Source organism: Ictidomys tridecemlineatus, chromosome 4, assembly GCF_052094955.1.
Source record: "Ictidomys tridecemlineatus isolate mIctTri1 chromosome 4, mIctTri1.hap1, whole genome shotgun sequence".
Lineage (NCBI taxonomy): Eukaryota > Metazoa > Chordata > Mammalia > Rodentia > Sciuridae > Ictidomys > Ictidomys tridecemlineatus.
Genome location: NC_135480.1, coordinates 187,823,207 through 187,843,954, shown reverse-complemented (window position 1 = coordinate 187,843,954; position 20,748 = coordinate 187,823,207). Strand labels below are relative to the sequence as shown.

The 20,748-nt window shown below is 39.3% G+C and overlaps 1 protein-coding gene across 1 annotated transcript; it reads left to right on the top strand.

The window, feature by feature from the left end:
• The first annotated feature begins 213 nt into the window (after positions 1 to 213).
• LOC101956962 (thioredoxin domain-containing protein 8) lies at positions 214 to 19,105 on the top strand. Its single transcript, XM_078044979.1, has 4 exons — positions 214 to 276; positions 8,926 to 9,030; positions 15,751 to 15,810; positions 18,998 to 19,105. The coding sequence occupies exons 1-4, from the start codon at positions 214 to 216 to the stop codon at positions 19,103 to 19,105; spliced, it is 336 nt and encodes a 111-aa protein (XP_077901105.1).
• The last annotated feature ends 1,643 nt before the right edge of the window (positions 19,106 to 20,748 follow it).

Here is a 20,748-nt window from a genome sequence, read left to right as displayed (position 1 = left end):
AGAGAGAGAGAGAGAGAGAGAGAGACTCAGAGGAGGGGGTCCAAGTTGGAAGTTGGTGTGTGAGGATATGGGGGTGTCCGATCCCTTTTATTCATTTTATGTTTCTTTTCTTCTCATGCCTCCTTCTCCTCTTATCTTGCCTATGTGACTAGTGACCAAAAAGTGCGCCAAAAGGTGGAGTGGGCCAAAAGGTGGAGTGGTCCAAGCGGGAGAATGAAGCCGCCCATGGGTACCGGCAGAAGGGAGCAGCCCAGGGGGCCTTCAAGTTCCTCCCTGGTAGGGAGGAATGATTCCCTGGAGGCAGGTAACCTTGGCAACAGGTTGCAGGAGGAGGGGGAAGTGTCCTAAAGGTGTTAGCATTTTATTTCCTTTCTTTTAGAACCAGCCCCCATCTTCCCAGGGGGACCCCACCACTCATTACCTACACTGTCTGTCCCTTTGCCTCCTGGCCTCAACAGCAGCTCCCTCACTCCACAAGCCTCTCTTCAGAGAGAGAAGCATTTCCCCGTCCTCCAGCTCTGTGGTCAGCCCTTTTCTGCCTGAAGGATACGGATCCATGATCCTCCTCACTGTGATCAGCATCTATACATCCCCAGCAGCGCACCCCGGACATTAATCACAAAACCAGGGGCACAAGTCGGTGCCATGCTGGCAAGATTGCACCATGATGAAAATAACTACCCTGATCCTAAAGAACTCACAAGTGGAAATCATAGCCTTTGGCTCAGCTTTTTACACATGCACATTTGTTCATGTCCCTGCAATGGCAGGGTTGAGTGAGAATGGTCTTTTCTGTCTTGGTCTTTCTCTGAGCCCTTGGTCTTTTGCCTTTCTTTTTCTCCACTTTATTATCCACATTACCCATCCTCCTGACTCTCTGAACCAGCGCCCAGGGCCTCTCAACCAACAGAGCTTCTTCCTGCTCCATCTCTTGATTAGACTTTGATCCAGGGATCTAGCAGAGTTTTGCTTCCTAAGAGCAAAGGAATCACTGAGAGTTATAAATTTCATTAACAAGCCCCATTTCAGTGCTAAGTTTACAAACATATATGCTAAATTTGAATAAGCATATTTCTTTTCTGACAACAAACTTCTGAACTTTACAGTTCTGACAATTACACCACAGGGTATCTAAGAAGAAACGACTATTACATTTTATCATCATTATCCCAAGACCAATGTTTAGCTAATACACATAGGAATGACCACAATAGCTGTTAAATTTCTGAAATATATAATGGTTGATAAATAGCCTCTCCCCGCAACTCCCCACCCTATCCCCTTGTCCCACCTCATTGAGGCTGACCCAATCCCTCACCCAAGACACCCTGGATCTCCCCCAAATCTAGCAAATAAACGGTTGAGTTGATATTGGCAGAACAACCAGCTGAGCAACAGATGCACAGCTATTGTTCACTCTGATGGGCTCTCAAGCCACACAGGTAATTAAATATTTTGAATGTTATTCCTGCAAAACATGATACATCTGACAAACATAAATTCTTCCAGTTTTTTTTTTTTTAGAAAAAAAAAAAACTAGCCCAGTAAAATGTGAACATGCAACTGAATTCCCTGGAGGGCTTGTTCAAGCATGTGGGTGTCACCCTCAGAGGTTCTGAATCGGGGTGGGGCCATGGAATCTGCATTTCTCATAATTCCCAGGAAATGATGCTACAGCTGGTCCACTGCTCCATAGATAGCTCCCTGTTGTATATGCATCTTTGGAGCTCAAACATCAGCTGACATAAGAATCATATGAGGAATCACATAAGACAGATTGATTCTTCCTCAGTGGCTCTGGGTGGAAGAGCCCCAAGCACTGCATTGCATCAGGCTGTCAGGTGATGCATAGGGACCATGACCTTAAAGCACAAGGTCTTAGAGCACTAACGAGAATTCACTCTTTACTTCCACACAATGAAGGTCTTACCTTTAAGCCTGCTATAATTCCCTTCTTATCTTTCTTCTTTCATAATTTTTACTTTTTTCCACTTTCTTTCTTTTGTCCTTCCTTCTTTCCTTTTCCTCTCACCTGATTTATTTTCTTCCTTCCCTTTATTTCTGTTCTTCTTTGCTTCACACCCTGTTTTTCTTGTCGATTTTTGAACTCTTCAAATACCCAGCCTACTGGCAGGATTCTCCCTGGATTAAATTTTAAAAATAAAAAATAAAAACAAAAAGGTAGCCCTGGTTTCTAAAATGAGACTCCACCCAGACTATATTGGAGCTTCATGAATCCAACAATGAGGTCAGAAATGAGTCTAGGAAAATGCAGGCAGGTGCATGTCAGGGAACAAAGGAGCCAGTCAAGTGCAAAAGGAAAGACTGATTTCTCTTTTCTAGAAAACAGTTGACTCAGAAGATTTTTCCATGATTAGAAATTTGCCCTACCTACTAACTAGGCACTCCTTCCACAAAACAAAAAAGCAAAGTGTCAATCTTGGTAAATCTAGCCATTTTTCTGGATTTTAATAGTGCTTAATTCTAGTTGAGACAAAACAGTCTTCTGTGAGCTTCAGGTTTGTACTCTCCCTGCCCTTGGGCTGGGCAAGCTTCTCAGCTTATGGAAAAGTTACAAGCCCTAACACTAAAGGGAGAAGTCCTGGCCCCACCTTGCTCAACTTGAGGAAACCCATGACGTAGCAGAAGTTTGCTATTTTACTAGTTGTGTCTGAGAGTTAATTCTGATCCATCTTTCCAAAAACGGTGGAAAGGGATATGGAAATGGTAGACATCTTCCTAGTGCAAAAAGAAAAAACAAAAATGAAATTCATTCTGAGTTCATCCACTGCTAAATGTCTTCCTGAGAACAGATAACGTCTTCAACAAATGGTGCTGGGAAAACTGGAAATCCATATGTAGCAAAACAAAATTAAACTTTATTAGTATTTTTCCCCGTTTTTTATTGGTGCATTATAGTTGTACCTAATGGTGGGATTTGCTGTTACATTTTTGTACATGCTCACAATTTAACAATATAATTTGGCAGATATCATTTCCCAGTGTTTCCCCCATCCTTCTCAAATATTTTTTTATATATATAGTAGAAGGAAAATAGCTGAACATTCACAAGAAAAATGGCATCTTGCCATTTGAGAATTCTTTGTGTCCTCAAAGCAACAGAAGATGGTGGAGACAGGGGACAACTGGAAAAAGTATGAGTCCCCTCCAGGGCCAGCCACTTCACCCACTTAGAGCCCAGAGCTGGATATATGGATAAAATAGAAAGAAGGACTTTGCTGAGTTTTGTTCTATGACAAAATCTGCAATTTCTCACACTTTGGTTGTTCTTGTTGCTCTGAAGATTTGAAGAACATAGGTTATGGCCCTATTTGGTTTATTTCTGACACCGAATTCTGAAAAATGGCAAATCATCAACTGCAGGGCTTTGCCAAACTGCTACTATTTTTGTGTGAGCTGATAGCTTTAGATTTTTTTTAAAGGTTATAAAAACAAAGAACATGCCAAAAAAAAAAAATCTATCTGTGGCTCCTGAAGCCTAAAGGGTCTTATCTGGCCCTTTGCAGAAAAGTTTTGCCAATCTCTGATTTAGTGCTAAAAATGAAGTTTCTTTACCTTCTAAATAGGGCAAAATAACAAAGTCAGGGAATCTATGACTCATAAATTTTTTTAGGAAACCTATTTTAGGATTAAGACTTTAGTATTTTTCTCAACAGCAAAAGAATTCCTCTGAAATCCTAAATGAAAATATCTATTATGTGTTTACTATTACCCCAGTTACTTCTCATTTGGGGATTTAAGGGTGGAGGTTGGAGAAGGGAAAAGGATGTATGGAAATCGGTGATAAAAGACCCAAACAAATCAGACACATTATTGATTCTGCAACAAGGGCCTCCATTTTCTGAGGCTTGGCTGGCCACAAGTTAACTAACTAGCCGTGGCATAAAAATGAAACTAGATCCAAACTCTGCCAAAGTTCCAGGTTCTGAGACTGCATGTTCAATGATGTCACAGAGAAACTGCCCTTATATTCCAGCAAAGATCCTACAAATAATCTAGCTATATTGATCCACCAAGCCCACAGGAGAGCTCCATCATCCTACAAATAGTCTAGCTATATTAATCCACCTGAGCCCCCAGGAGAGCTTCGTCAACAATTCTCCGATATAAATCATGGTGCATGTTATTAAAGGCGTGGCAAGTATTTACTTGGCTTCATTAAATAGTTCAGAAGTGACCACCTTAAAAACCAAGTTGGTAAACAAGAGTTATTTCCTTCACCTCCCCTTTCTTTCTCTGCTGTGGAGCAAGGGGAGGTTTCCCATTCTTCCTCTTTGGGTTGTCCCTCTCCTCTCCTCCCCAGAGACCTCTCCTGAGGGCCTACTGTCTCGCTCCCATCTAGAGAGGCAGCCAAGGGACAAATTGGTCAAAAAGGATTTTCTTCCTCCCCGATTCCTATTTCTTGCTCTGATTCTATCTGGACCTTGGCCAGCTCCCAATATATCCTGTTTCATGGATTCTGCTTTAGTAGGACCTGGAAAATTCTATCGAAGTGAGAGGGTTGATGTCTTTTCTTGCATCCTAGGAAAGAGATCAGAAGCCTCAGACATGCCTCTGGAATGGGATGGAGAATAGTAATGACCAGTAGTATCAAAAATTCCTAGGTAGATTTTTTTGTTGCTGTTTTTAGAACTTTCTGGAGTGTGTGTGTGTGTGTGTGTGTGTGTGTGTGTGTGTGTGTGGTGTGATTTGTTCAAATTAGTTATACATGTCAGTAGAATGCATTTTGACACATTATACATAAATGGAGTGTAACTTCTCATTCTTCTGGTTGTACATGTGGTAGAATTATACCAGTCGTATAATCATATATGCCCATAGGGTAACAATATCTGATCAATTCTACTCTTCTTCCTAATCCCTACCCCCTCCCCTTCCTTCACTTCCCTCTGCCTAATCCAAAGTAGGTCTATTATTTTTCCCTAGCCTCCCCCCCCACCTTATTATGAATTAGCATCTGCATATCAAAGAAAACATTTGGCCTTTGTTTTGGGGGAGATTGGCTTATTTCGCTTAGCATGATATTCTCCAGTTCCATCTATTTACTGGCAAATGCCGTAATTTCACCTTCTTTAAGACTAAGTAATACCACATTTTCTGTATCCATTTATCTATTGAAGGGGCATCTACGTTAGTTCCATAGTTTGGCTATTGTGAATTGAGCTGCTATATTGATGTGACATAGCCACATCAATATTTATAGCATGCTGATTCTAAGTCCTTTGGGTATAAATTGAGGAGTGGGATAGCTGGGTCAAATGGTGATTCCATTCCAAGTTTTCTGAGAAATCTCCATAAAGCTTTCCATATTGTCTGCACCAATTTGCAGCTCCATCAGCAATGTATGAGTGTACCTTTTTCCCCAACATTTATTGTTGCCTCTATTCTTGATAATTGCCATTCTGACTAGAGTGAGATGGAATCTCGGTATCGTTGTAATTTGCTAGAGATGCTGAACAAATTTTCATATAGTTGTTGATTAATTGTATTTCTTCTGTGAAGTGTCTATTCAGTTCCTTAGCCCATTTATTTTTTAATTTCTGACTTTTTTAATATTTATGTTTTAGTTGTAGTTGGACACAATACCTTTATTTTATTTACTTTATTTTTCTATTTGAGGCTGAGGATCAAACCCAGGGCCTCACACGTGCTAGGTGAGCACTCTACCACTGAGCCACAACCCTAGTCCCTCCTTAACCCATTTATTGGTTTGGTTCTCAATGTTACTGTCCCAATAAATCTAAATTCATGTAAAAGGCAGAGATCATTATAAAGAAGAAACTTGCCTCTACAAGAGAAGACAGGGGCCTACCTTGTTTAAGGGATGATATGAGCATTATCTTCAATCCTACTAATGGGGGCATTAGAATCAGACCATGTTAGAAGAGGATATAGGGTGGGGGTTTGGGGAGGTCACGGTTCCTGAGCCCATAGCCACCAGACCCTCAGATTTAGACTTTGGACATTTTCCCTAAATGTGACTATACATAAGGTTGCAGAAATGACAATGACCAGATTAAAAGAAAGCACTGCCATGTAACTTTGTTACAAAAAAACAATTTGTTTTAAAACACCGCATGTGGGCAAATGCTTTTGAGACTTCATTTTAAAAATTTCCTAGGGATCTCACAGGATAACCTGGGGCCTTGCTCTTCCCTGAGAAGCCCCCTCCTCTCCTCCCCAGAGACCTCTCCTGAGGGCCCACGGTCTCGTTCCCATCTTTATGCAACTGTCCCTTCTCTTTGAGTGGACCTCAAGGTGGTACAAGACTTTGAGGTGGACACTTGTAGTTCACCCCTGTTTTTCCTTCTTCTTTCATTTTTCTCTTCTTGGCAATCATCACTATAATTACAAACTACCTATTTTAACTATCCATCCTACTGTTGGCGTCTGCTTCTCAAATGTAAGCTCTACGAAGGCCAGAAGTTTTCTTGTCTGTGTTTTAGATCACAGTTGGATCCTTCTCTCCTAGAGGAATTTGGGTATAGGAGGAAGCACATCTTTGAGTTTTCACTTTTATCCACTTGAAACTAAACCAAATGGGAACATGATTGTCAAGACCCCACTACTATAGAGCAGGCACATGAACAGTATGAACCCCGTCCCCAGTGGAGATGGGCCCTGCTTGACTTAATCCAACTAATGATCCCCTCCCCCATTCATGCCAGGTGTCCCACCAGGGTAGGTCCCTGCTCAGGCAGTGTGAGCTGCCTGGGAAATAAAAAGTCTGAAATAATTAGTAAGAAATAAAGACAGAGCTAGAAATTAGATAGAAAAAGAGGAGCGCCTGATAGGCCTTCCAGTCCTGACTGAACAATTGAAAAGGGGCCCCAATTCCTTATTTAAGAGGGAGTAAATCCAAAGCAGGGATAAGGTTTCAGCGGGAGGAGTCTTGGTGCTTGCTTCTCAGTGTGGCAGGGGTCTTGCAGTGAACAGGTTGATTGGCATTTTGCAGGCCACACTCATCTCCAAGAAGTTGTGTGGCTCCTGTGGGTTACCCCATCTCCGGTGCTGTGCTGTGCTGAAACTTGTGATGGAGCTGGGTAGGACGCCACATGAACTAGGCATCCTCCAACCAGTGGGGTTGGTACTGGCAGTTCCTGACACCTGGCTTTCCTGCCTAATGGCTTCAACACCGCTTTAGTTCAGATGGGTAATGGATGGCTTCCGGCACCCCATCTTAATGATTGGTCAGGGATGAGCACAGGATGCAGTTAAGATCAGTGGAAGAGAGAGTGAGCCCTGTATTATGAAGAACTCAGGAGATGATTTTGTATCTTTGGCAGAGGGAATAAGCTCTGGAGGCAAACCACCTAGATTAACAACCCCAGCTACATCACTCACCAGCGGCTGACCAGGAGAAAGTTAATGAACTTCTGCTTTCTCATCTGTGAAATAGAGATGATAATAGTACATATTCCAGAGGGTGTTTTTGGAGATTATAGGACAAAACATCAAGCACGGAGTAAATAAGCTACTATTGTTGCAATTCCAATGGGTAAAGGAAAAATAAATCTTGAACAGAGCCCTCTAGAGCAGCAAATCACTCAGTCACCGGTAGACATTCCAGGAATAGATACCAGGTGCCCATTAAAGACCATGAGAGGAGGAAGGTGAATCAGGGTTGAGTCCTATATTGACTTGGAGAAATGAATCATGATCACTCCCCCAAAACAAAACAAGAAATTACTGAAGGTGTTACATTAATTCTTCCTTTAATTTCACCATTAGTAAATCTTTAAGGCTTTGTTTAAAAAAAAATCAAATATAGATTTCCATTTTGAATGACAGCTCACCTCCAACCTAGCCACTCTCATTTCTTTCTGGCCAACCTCATTTTCTTTCCAGAGGTAATTCACCAACAACAGCTTCCATTACCAACTCATTTTGTGAATAAACTCCTAAATATTTTGTGGAATTTTCATCATTTATACGTACTTACAAAGGGAAATATGTCAGACCTCTGACTCATTTATAAAAGGTTGTAATGGCTTGAGAACAGTAGGGTAGGGCACTTGGTTAAGGTTTGGTTTGGTTTTGTTTTAACTCTTTTTAGTTATGATACAACACCAGGCAGGATCCATCTTCACATAATCACAAAAGCATGGAATTCAACCTGCTCTGATTCAGTCCCCAACACTTCCCACCTGCTCCCTCTACCCTCCCTCCACTCCACCAATCCTTCTTGAATCCATTTACAGTTTATTTTTTTAAATTAGTGTCCTGTGGGCACACCTGATACTGAACCCACCTGGCCGTATCCATGCACATACAAAACTTCAGTCAGATCATTCCACCACTCTTCCCTTTTTCCATCCCTTCTTCTTCCTCCTCAATATCTTTCATCTACTCAACTGATATTTCCTCTATTTTGATGAAATTCCCCTCACCTCTTTTTTTTTTTTTCTTTCTCTCTTTCTTTCTTGTTTCCCCCATTTTGTTTTAGCTTCCACATATCAGAGAAAACATTCAACATTTGACTTTTGGGAACTGGCTTATTTCACTTAACATGATAGTCTCAGTTCCATCCATTCACCTGCAAATCCCATAATGTCATTCTTCTTCATGGCTGAGTAGCACTCCATTGTGTATTTTCTTTATCCATTCATCTGTTGAAGTTTGGCTCCGTAGCTCAACTTAGCTATTGTGAATCATGCTGCTGTATACATTGATATGGCTGCATCATTACAGTATGCTGATTTTAAATCCTTTGGTTATATACCGAGGAGTGGGATAACTGGGTCATACGGTGGTTCTATTCCTAGTTTTTTGAGGAATCTTCATGCTGTTTTCCACAGTGGTTGCCCTAATTTGCCATCCCACCAACCCTGTGATTTTATTCTCTGTAAGGCTCTATGAGATTCTGTGATTGAGCACATTTCCTCATTTGTGTTCTGGTTTCAGGATGAATTCAATACATTTTTGAAAGATGCTGGACGTCAACTTGTGGTAGTTGAATTTTCAGCAAACTGGTGTGGTTTCTGCAAAGAGAAGTGTTCTGTTTTTCATGTAAGTATCAATAGTATTGAGTTCATGGCTATAAAAGGAATTTAAGCCCCCAAAATAATTTTCCCAGAAATTCTTTAAAGTTTGGCACTTATGACACATTTTGGGGCTATATAGCAATTTGGGGCATCCTGAGGAAATGGTAGAAAATTCACTGGGATCTAATTTGATGACACCAGAAGATTAATACTACTCATCTATAGATAATTCAGCAAGGAATGTCAAGATGTGCAAAAGAATCCAAATATAAAAATGAAAAAAAAAAAACTAATCACATTACAATAATGACATTTTGCCAAAGTTCCAGAGTTCAGAACTTTAAAATATTGGAATAGATAAGATACATATGATACTTATTTTTAGCTATAATATAAAAGAAAAATCATTCCCTAATTCTTCAATTCTGTTATAAGGGGGAAAAAGATCATAGGTCTCTTTTTAAAAGACATTCTCTATTTCATTTTTTCTGTAGCTTTATTGAGGTATAATTGATAGACCAAAAAAACTGCACATATTTAATATACACAACTGATGAATTTGGACATAAGCAAACTCCTGTGATCACCATTTCTACAATTAGAGTAATAAGCATTATCTATCACTTGTAAAAATGTCCTTGTGTCTCTATGCTTTTTCTCACCCTTCCCTGAAAGAGGTGGTAAGAATGCTTAACCTGAAATATACCCTTTTAACAAACTGCTAAGTGTGCATCATATTGTTAACAATAAATGCTACACTGTACAACAGATCTCTAGAATTCATTTATCTTCTAAAACTCAAACTTTCTACCAATTGAACAACTCCCTCTATACGCCTCCTCCCCCACCACTCCCTGGTAACCACTGTTCAATTATCAGGTTTTATAAGTGAATGTTTAGATACTTCATAGAAGTGAAATTATGTAATATTTGTCCTTCTGCCACTGGCTTATTTCACTTGGCATAATATCTTCCAGGTCCATTCATACTGTTGCAAATGACAGGCAAACCGTGTCTTACACATCCTTTCTTGTTCCTGCTCTTCTTGGTAAAATATTCTAGTAAAATAATCTACTTAGTGTCATGGTATGTTTATATTCAAACTTTTTTTCTACAGGTTCATATTTTATAGTGTCTCCAAATTAAAATTTTAATATACTGTTTCATCTAACTTCTCTATTGTCCCACTTAAAAGCTCATTATACTATTCGGTTTTGGTAAAACAGAAAGAATCTCAGGGCATTTTCTTTTCATTTCTTCTTATTTTGCAGAAGTTTCACATTTACTTTTGCTCTCTTTCATGAAATTTATTCTTTCCTTCAAATATAAAATGTCTTCAGCTGGGCACAATACACACTTCTGTAATCCCAGACACTCCAGAGATGGAAGATTTCAAACTCAAGGTCAGCCTGGGGAAATTAAGAGAGACCCTGTCTCAAAATAAAAAGGGTAGGAGATGTAGCTCAGTGGTAGCACCATGGTTCAATCCCCAGTATAGAAAAACAACAACAAAGTTTTGATTCCTCTATGAAACTGAAAACTAAAAATATTCTGTTCTATTCTCAATGAAGTTTCTAATATTTTTGACATTTTTTTACTTGAATCCACCTAAACTGATTCTAATCACAGTCTCAACCTTGACATTTAATTAAAAATGAACTTATAGTCAAACAGAGAAATGGACTACATGTCATCTCAACATGCCTACTATGTCTTGGAATACATAGAGGAAACACTTTAAAAAAAAACATTTCTTCACTTTATTTCTATTTCCATTGTGCAGATAAATGGGATTCACTGTGCTATTTCCATATACTCTTGAATTGATCATGACCATACCACCCTGAGCCTTTCCTCACTACACCCTTCCCAGTCCCTAGAAATCTCTCTTGTACTTTCAGGTCAATTATTTATTGATTTATTTTCATTTTTAGTTTCCATGTATATGAGACAGAACATGCAAATACTTGACTTTTTGTGTCTGGCTTATTTCACTTAACATGATGTCCTCCAGTTCCATCTATTTTTCTGCAAGTAGGAATTTATTCTTCTTTATGACTAAATAATACTTCCTTGTAGTATTAAGATTAGATGATGCATATAGATAGTCTTTATCCATTCATGTGTTGATGTGCACCTAGGCTGATTCCATCTTCTTAACTTTTGTGAAAAGTGTAGTTAGAGGCTTTACTCTAGTGATAATATTTGATTATTTCCTATTTCTCATTTGCATATCTATGTTTCTCTTGGGATTTATTCTATCACATGCTCTCATGATTGTAGTTACCTTTCCTCCACTTCTGTTGTTGGATTCTCTTAGGTACCTTTTAGAAGGCTGCCTATTAGTCATGAATTCTCTTACTGTATGCTTATAGTAATGATCTTTATTTCTTCTTAGATTCTGAAGGACAGCCTTGCTGGGTGACCTTGACTGTCAGTGATTTTCTTTCAGGACTTTATATACATAATTCCATGTCCTCTGGCCTTTTCCGTTGAAACCTCGGCAGTTAGTATCATGGGTTTTCCTTTAATTGTGCCTTGATGCTTCTCTCCTGAAGATTTTAAAATTCTTTCTTTGTCCTTTACTTTTGACAGTTTCCTATAATATGTCATGGTGAGGTTCTTTTCTGGTCTTTTCTATTTAGGATTCTAAAGACCTTCTATACCTGGATGTCCTTGTCTTTCCCAAGATTTGGGAAATTTTCTGAAGCATTTCATTCAGTAGGTTTTCTACACCATTGACATTTATTTCTTCTCCTTTGGGTACACCCGTAATGACAACCTTTGATCTTTTAGTGGTGTTCAGAGATCTTGAATGTTCTTTTCATTCTTCCTTAATTTTTTTTTTATTTCTGTCTGAATATAATATTTGTAAAGACTTGCTTTCAAGCTCTGATATTCTTTCTTCTGCTTGATCTAGTCTGTTGTTGAGGTTTTCAAGTGAATTTTTCATACTGAGCTTTTCACTTCCAATATTTCTGATATTGCTTTTTTCCCAAAAAATCTCTCTTTCCTCGATGTCTTGCTCATATATTCAAATACTGCATTGTCTTTCTTCTTTCATATCATTGTTTGTATTCTCTTGGATTTCATTGGACTTTTTTTTAAAAAAACTGTTCTTTTGAATTCTTTATCAGGTATTTCATTCACTTCAGTTTCTATGGAATCTGTTACTAGAGAGTCACGAACTTTAGAAGATGTCATATTACCTTGTTTTACTGTGCTTCTGTACTTCTGTGTTGAAAATTATGCATCTGTTGGATGGATATCTCTACTGTTTTGTGGGACAGCTGTCTTAGGAAGCAACTTTCTCTTGACAACATGTCTTGGCATGACAGCTTAGTGTACAATATTGACTTTACTTCCAGCCTGGCACCTCAGTGTAATCTCCCTGAAGCTTCCTTGGTTGAGACTAGCAACTGTTTGCAAAGTGCATACTGTATCCAAGCTGGAGAGACCTACTGTCTCTACACGTCTTTGAGTAGGGACTCTAGCCATTTAGGCAGTTGTTGCATAGACAGTATAGTATGTGGGGTGCACCCTATAATGGGTGTGGGGGCCTCTCTCAGGTGATGGGGGGTTTCCACAGGCACTGTTAATATTGGATATTACTTGGAACTGTTTCTGTTACTGGCTGTACCGGTTGTGGCAAATGGCTTGAAGCACTTGTCCTCTGATTATAATTGATATGGGTCTAGATGCTTCAAAGAGACGAAAGAGGTAAGGGCTGGAATCACAGACCCCCCCAAGAAGGAACATTTTAATATCTAACAGACCCTTCCATTCTGACACTCAAAACTTGAAAAAAAAAGAGAATCTCCCTAACTTTGCACAGAGATAGCCAGTGCTCAAGTGCAGGAGTATAAATCTACTCACGTGGCACAAAGTTACAACTGATCAAATTTCTACAGCCTACAGGAAGTATTTTCATAATGTAAAATGAAATCTAAGTCTTGGTAAACTCCCTTCTTCCTGCCTTCAGACCCTAGGGGTAACAGCTCTGCTGTTGCTACATCTTGGCTGTTGAAGCTCCTCCTATACCTGCCTTGCCTTTACGGGTAATCATAGTTAGTCACTGCATAAACTTCCACGAGTTATACTACTTTGATTGTGCCATCTGTTTTCTGCTGGAATCCAGACTAATGCAAACATATTTTTAAAATAAATGTTGGTGCACCTTCACTGCAAAATACTATTCAGATATTTAAAAAAAAAATGAAGTAGGCCCATATGGAATGATTAGATTATCTCTAAGACAATTTATCATTACATAAGAAGAACAAAGTATAGAAAAAGTGTGTATAGTATGGTCCCATTTACATAAAACAGAAACACATACATTTACTTATAAACCTTTATATTACACACACACACACACACACACACACACACACACACATACTCTCTCTCTCTCTCTCTCTCTCTCTCTCTCTCTCTCACACACACACACACACACACACACACACACACACAAAGGGGAAGACAAAAATGCTTATCAAACAAGTTTGTTTTTCTATGAATGAGTGAAAATTGGGAGAAATTGTGAATGGAAGAATTTCATGTTTTTCTTAATTTTTCTTGTAAGGCCCAAACTATTGCAAGAGAACACATGCATTGCATGTAATTTTTTTTTTAACTCATAGTACATGAGGGGTTTGGACAAAGGTTCCACTTACTCTAGGTCACTATATCAGCCAACAATCAAATCTAGAAACAAACCAAATTGACAGAAAAAAAAATTAATACTTATTGAATTAAATGCTTATTAAATCATTGGAAGGCTGGATGAACAGACTCTGGATTGAGACTCCATGAACAGGGGTCTCAGAACAATGCAGGCCCACCTGTGGGGATCCCAGCATTGCCATAATCAGAATTGAGGGGAAGCATGAGGCCTCCATGGGGTGGGAAAAGCACCATCCACAGAGCAAGAGCCAGGGAGTCGGAACCAGGACCTCCGCTGTGACTGCCCCAGCTGCCTCTAGACATCCAGGGCGTTGTGTCCAGACATGGGAAAACTCTGCAGCTGCCTCCTGCAGAACTGCCTCCCAGTGCCCCCTCTCTCTGTGCAGCAGGAATGTGCAAAGGTAAGAAGAAAGTAGCTTTGTGTCTTCTTCCAAGCCTCACCTGCAAGCATCCCACTGATAAAACCAAGTGTGTGTGCACCCAGACTCTAGCTGCAAGGAATCTTTCCTTTTTATTCCTTTCCTTTTTTTTATTTTTATTTTTATTTTTTTTTATTTTTCAGGCTCTGCAGGAAAGGTGGGGTGGAATGAAGTTAGCTAGCCAAAGCTTTGTTCAAGGGAGAGGGAAGAAGAATTCAAGACATTTCAGATACACACACAAAAAAATAAAAATCTACTACCCACAGAGTCTCTCTGAAAATAATACTAAAGGATGTATTCTGAGAATTTTTAAAAAATGAGTCATAAGATAATGTGGGGCTTTAAGAAGTGATTTTAAACTTAAGTCTTAATTGTCCTCCACAATCTCCTTTGACCTGGGCCTTGATAACTTAGAGCAAGGTAAAGACCTACTAGTAAATATCATCAGCTTTGCAGGCCCTCTGGTCTCTGACCCAATTACTCAACTTTGCTGTTGGAGATCAAAACCCAATAATACAGAAACAAAGTGCCAGACTGTTCCAATAAAACTGTTTTGATAAGAACAAGTAGAGAGTTGGATTTTATCCCCAGGGTGTAGTTTGGGGACCCTCAACTAAGAGAATCAGCAGACATAAAAATGCTCCCTGAAAAGAGCATTTTTGGAACAGGAGGGGTAGTGGATTTGTTGGGAAATCGCATGGAGTCGTCACGGTTGCCCAGCTCGCCTGCCCCAGCGTATACCATGGACGTGGCAAAAGGTGAGCCTCAAAAAGGAAACTGAGGCTGGTGAGGAAGGAGTTTGTTTTATAAGTTTATGACCCTCCTCTCTCTCTCTCTCTCTCTCTCTCTCTCTCTCTCTCTCTCTCTCTCTCTCTCAAGTCAAAATAGAAGTGTCTTTGGGTTTTTTTGTTTTGTTTTTGTTTTTTTTAATACCAGGGATTGAACCAGGGATGCTCAACCACTGAGCCACATCCCTATCCCTTTTTAATATTTTATTTAGAGACAGGGTCTCGCTGAGTTGCTGAGGCTGGCTTTGAACTCACGATCCTCCTTCCTCAGCCTCCCAAGCTGCAGGGATTACAGGAGGGCACCACCACACCTGCCTAAAATAGAAGAATTTTAATAAGGATTTTGTCATGATCAAATGTGGATTTTAGAAAAAAAAAAATGTGGGTCTGGGGATGGAACACAGACCCCACGCATGTAGATAAACACTCTACCACTGGGCTCCACCTCCAGCTGAGAACTGCATCCTGAAGAACACAGTGTCCTTCCACCTGCTCCCAGGAAAAAGCCCCCATCCCTCCCCAGACCCTGCTGGGTAGGTCTGCGCCCACAAAGACGCTTCACTGTTGCTTTGCTTTGTGTCTGTCCCTTTTCCAGCTTTGAAATGTTAGTCATCAGGTTGGTTCTTTGGACTCAGCTTCTGCCCTTGATCCTTTCTTCACCTTGGCACAGTCTGGCATTTGACATGGGGCTTCATGCTGTAGGCAGTAGTAAAACACCGGAATGATGCTTAGCTCGCCTGGACAACTTGGTGCTCATTTCTTGTTTTTGCCGAAAGACACCTAGACACCTCTAATGTGTGCTTTAATATGAGCACAAAGCTAATGGGGAATCTTTATTCTTTTATTTTTAAGGACATGCCTCTACAATACCAAAACGTAAGGTTTGCTATCGTGGATGTGGACGATTCTCCGGTAAGAATCTTACCCTCAACCTGTGGAGAGTTACAACCATTTGCATTGCAATTGAGTAGCATTGTCTCCATGATTACATAATCAAAGTAGAATCAAGTAGAATTTCACTTTTTAAAAATAAACCATAGTAAATTCCCACATAATGCTCTTATATGTCTTTTATTACTTTTTTTTTTAAATTAGCAAACATGTGTTCCTCCTGCTGCCCCATCCCACCCCTATACCGTGGCAGCCCTCACTAATCAATCCCAACGTTCTCCACCACTTGCCCTAAATTCTGCCCCAGAATCTTCTTCAGCAGAGATGCCCCAGGAAAACAACACCAATCAAATGGAATTAAGTCCATGTTGAAAAATAATTTCATGTCCATCTTGTGATAAATTATTGATCATTTTCTAAATCCAAACTGAATATATTATAAACATCTTATTATAACTTGTTTTCCTCTTACTTTATCTTGTGCTTTTTTGTGGGTTTTCTTAAAGATCACAAGAGATTCCAGGATTTCTTCCCTCCTATCTCTAGAACCATCCTGCCCTACCCCACCCCACCCAAAATAATCAGCCTCATATGCTCAACCCAAATTTGCCTCTATATAATATCTCTGCAAAATTATTTCTCCTCCCATTTCTTAATTTTGTGTGCATGTGTGTGTGTGTGTGTGTGTGTGTGTGTGTGGTACCAGTGACTGAATCCAAGGGCACTCTTCCACTGAGATATAGTCCAAGCCTTTTTTATTTTTTATTTTGACAAATGTTCTTGCTAAGTTTCCCAGGCTGACCTTGAGTTTGAGATCCTCCTGCCTCAGCCTCCCAAATCTGGGATCACAGGCATGTGCCACTGCATCCGACACATTTGTTAACTTATAACAAGGAAAAATAACTGTGTAGCTTTCCATCACTATAACAAAATAACTGAGATAATAGACTTATAAAGAGAAAAGGTTTATTTTGGCTCACAAAATCCACAGTCCATGATTGGCCCTGTTGCTTTGGTCTAGTGGGAGAGCATGGTGAACAAAGCTGCTTGCCTCATTGCCAGGAAACAAAATAGAGAAAGGAAGAATTTGCAGGGTCCCACACTCCCCTTTAAGGGGGATTGACCTACAGATCTCCCACTCAACTCCACCTTTTAAAGGTTTCATCACCTCTCAATAACCCCACCCCAGGACCAAGTCTTCAACATGTAGGCCTTTAGGAACATTCAACATCCAAACTATAGTAATAACAATAACAAGTGGTCTATAAATACCTTAGACTGAATAAGCTTTAGGATGAAAAAATATGTTATTCACTGTTCAGCATTTTAAAGGTTGAAGTTGTAGAGGTTGAACCTTTACAAACTTTATTTATTTGCTAAATATGACAAAGACTATTAGAAATTATAAAATGCATATGATATATAGCATGGTGCCTGGTGTGTAATAGAAGTTCCACTTCTCCATTTCCTCTAAGCCTCATTAAAGTGTGACAGTACTTAATTACCGTTTCCGCTGAATCATACCCTGTGTACTCAGAAAGCACAGCTAGGAACATCATCTCTTTGTCTCTTTTTAGATTCACAAACTTGTGCAACCATTGCTACAGTCATCTTTAAAACATTTTCATCACTCCAGAAAGAAACACTATACTCTTTATCAATCACGGCAATTCCCTCCCTCCGTGCACCACACCCACCCACAGGAGGCAACTACAAATCTACATACCGTCTATAGATTTGCTCATTCATAGAAACGGAATCATAGGTGGTCTCAACTGGCTTCTTTCACATAGCATATTTTCAAGGTTCATCCATGTTATGAAATGTATTGGTACTACATTATTTTGCTGAATAATATAATAATAATCCACCATATGGATAATACCACCTTTATTTATCCATTCATCCATTAGTGAACATTTAGGGGGTTTGTACTTTTTGACTATTGTAGATAATACTAATATAAAAATTAATGTACAAGTTCCTGTATGAACCTGAGTTTTCATTTCTTTTGATATATATCTACAAGTGGGATTTTGAAGTCGTGGTAACTCAACACTTAACTTCTAGGGAATGGACAAACTAGTTTCCAAAGTAACTACACCATTTCATATTCCCATCATCACAGTAAGAGTCCTAACTTCTCCACATCCTTGCCAACACATGTAATTATCAGACTTTTTTTTTTTTACTGTAGCTCCTATCTTTAAAGGTGAAACAAAAAAAAACCACTATTTAATAGTAATTTATTTATTGGGTATCATTACTATGGTCATGAAAATTATAATTTACTGTGTTTGTGTGTACATGTGTGTCTGTATGAGTGTTTGCTTTAGGGTGGGGAAAGAGATTTAATGCCAATTAAAAGGTAGCTATATTAAGGAGAGAGGTCCAATTCAGTTTATCCTGTGAATGGCTAATTTTCTTTGGCATCCTCAACAAGAGGAAAAAGAAATCCATCCTACTACTTGGAAGTAATTTGGAATGGATTAAGACTATTGGGATTTCAGCCTATTTTCTTGCTTTTGGACTCCAAATCTTTCACAAAGATTAGCAGTGAGGAGGGTGTAGGTATTAAAAGAAAGAAATGTGTGTTAAAATGCTAGACCCATACATCATTCCATGTCTGCAGTATGACTTACAAAGGTATTTTTATTCCTTCCTATTTTTGCAATGGGCTCCTCTGCAGTCTTTCACAAGGTCCTTGACAAGAGAGTTCATTCACTCGGCATCCATTCTGTTTTGGCCTCCGTCTCTCTCCTTTCTTCTAGAGCTCTTGGATGGAACAGCGTAGGAATACTGGAACATTCATTCTCCTTTGTCACATTTCTGGAGGCTCTGAGTATATGCTTGGAAATTTCTTGGCAGGAGAGTTTATAAACTGTCAGGCATGCCTGGTGTGGTGGCACATGCCTGTAATCCCAGGGATTCAGGAGGCCGAGGCAGGAGGATCGCAAGTTCAAGGCCAGCCACAGCAATTTAACAAGACCCTCGGTAACTTACTGAGACCCTGTCTCATAATAAAAAATAAAATGGCTGAAGATGTAGCTCAAATGGTAGCAATCCTTAGCAAACAACAACCAAAACCAAAAGTGTCAGATGTCCCTGGGCTTTAAGACATACCCCCTGATAATTCAACAAGTGATATAGCTGGTACAGAGAGAAGACAGCAATACTCCGACTTCTTACCATTTCTTTTCTTTTCCAGGAGTTGGCTGATGCTTGTCACATTAAAGCAGTGCCCACATTTCAGATATTCAAGAAAATCCAGAAGGTATGTTTCCATAGAAACCAGCAAGGTCAAATTAGATTATAGAACCATCAGAGCAAAAAGAAAGGGGGTAAAAAAAGCCTACAATATCCTGGGTGGTGAAACAACACATTTATTTTTAACTCTTAGTAATTTTTATTTCTGAACTTACATATGGCCAAGAGGTTAAAAAATGCAAGATTTATTTAAAAATATCTCCATTTAGACCATCTGAGGTGTTTGGACAAAAGAATTCATAAGGGTTATTCTACTGTTACCCCTAGCCTGGGGCAGAACCATCAAGAAAGAATCTTCTGGAAGAGAACATGATGAAATTCTCACACCAATGTAGACAAGTCATTAACACCACATGGAAAAACATTAATAAAAAGTTATCACAGGGCAAGATGAATATGTCTGAATATGCAGATTCTAGATTCAGATTCCCAGGGATCAGATACCAGTTCTCCCACCCCCTACCTGTGGGACCTGGAACATGTACTTCATCTCTATATATCCAAGTTTCCCCATCTGTGAAAACAGGGATCATAATAAATTTTTCCCTCACAGGATTATTGTGAAAATTAATTCATTAATAGAATAAAGTGTCAGACCCAACCTGGCATCAAGTGCCCAACGTGTTATGTTAGCTGGTTAGCTGTTATCTTGAAGATACTTATGGAATAAAATATTTAAAATATTTGGCATGTGATCAAAGTAGCCATTTCATATATGGCTGGAGATATGAACAATTGTGCATATCTCATAAAATGTCATTTTGCCACAAACTTAGGAGGCACAAAATATTCATTCCTTTTCACACAATTACCTCATCCCTGGGAACCTGGGCCAGAGAAACACTTCAAGAAAAAATAAAGAGCTAAGTGTATAATAATTACAGCATGAAAAAAAAATAAATGGAAGCAACCTAAATGTCATTTTTAGTAGAGTGACTAAGTAAATTAGGATACATCCACTCTCTGAAATAGTATTCAATCAAAATGTTGAAAGAATATGTGTAAACAAGTTTATTCTGAAACTTTATGAAGATTTGTATCTGCAGTGTAATGAATAAAAGCATTTGACATGTAACTGTAGAATTTTATTTTCAGTTATTGTTTGTTATATACTTGCTGCACTATAATTGTTGCAATGAATTTAACTTATTTTTTTTTGAAAATAACATTACATGTTCCCTTCCCTTGTGTTTTTACTTGAAAATTAAAGCTATTTAATATAGGTTCTCCCATGTCAAGTTATATACCTGTGCATCCTATTTTATTATTTTCTCCACTTCCATCTCAGAAATAAGAATGTGTCCTTCTTCCAAAAATTGATTCCATCCAAGTATTTGGATTGCATTCCCTCCCTTCTGTTCCAGGCCTCTAACCTTCAGTTACCCTATTTCAAAGTTGGAGTCTGGACTTGTGTTTGTGCCATCTGGCCTCCATTTTCCATTATCTACCAGCAGATCTCTGATTTTCTTCTCAGGAGCCATGTCCTTTTCCATCCTGGCCCAGGTGCTCCCTGGGGACTTCATCTCTAGGTGTAGACCAGTCAATGAAGTCTGTTTCCATCAGGAATGGGCCCTGGGTTCTAGTCAAGCCAATCAATCCAAGACAAACCAGAGCTGATTCCAGGACCTAGGCTCGGGCAGGAGGTCAACGTCTTCCCCTTGGTATCACTGGGGTTGAATCTGGGAAGAGATG

Coding starts and splice junctions, on each gene's coding strand:
- LOC101956962 (XM_078044979.1), top strand. CDS start 214: ATGAAGCCGCCCATGGGTACCGGCAGAAGGGAGCAGCCCAGGGGGCCT. Junction 277..8,925: donor GGCCTTCAAGTTCCTCCCTG/GTAGGGAGGAAT, acceptor TTCTGGTTTCAG/GATGAATTCAATACATTTTT. Junction 15,811..18,997: donor TGGATGTGGACGATTCTCCG/GTAAGAATCTTA, acceptor TTTCTTTTCCAG/GAGTTGGCTGATGCTTGTCA.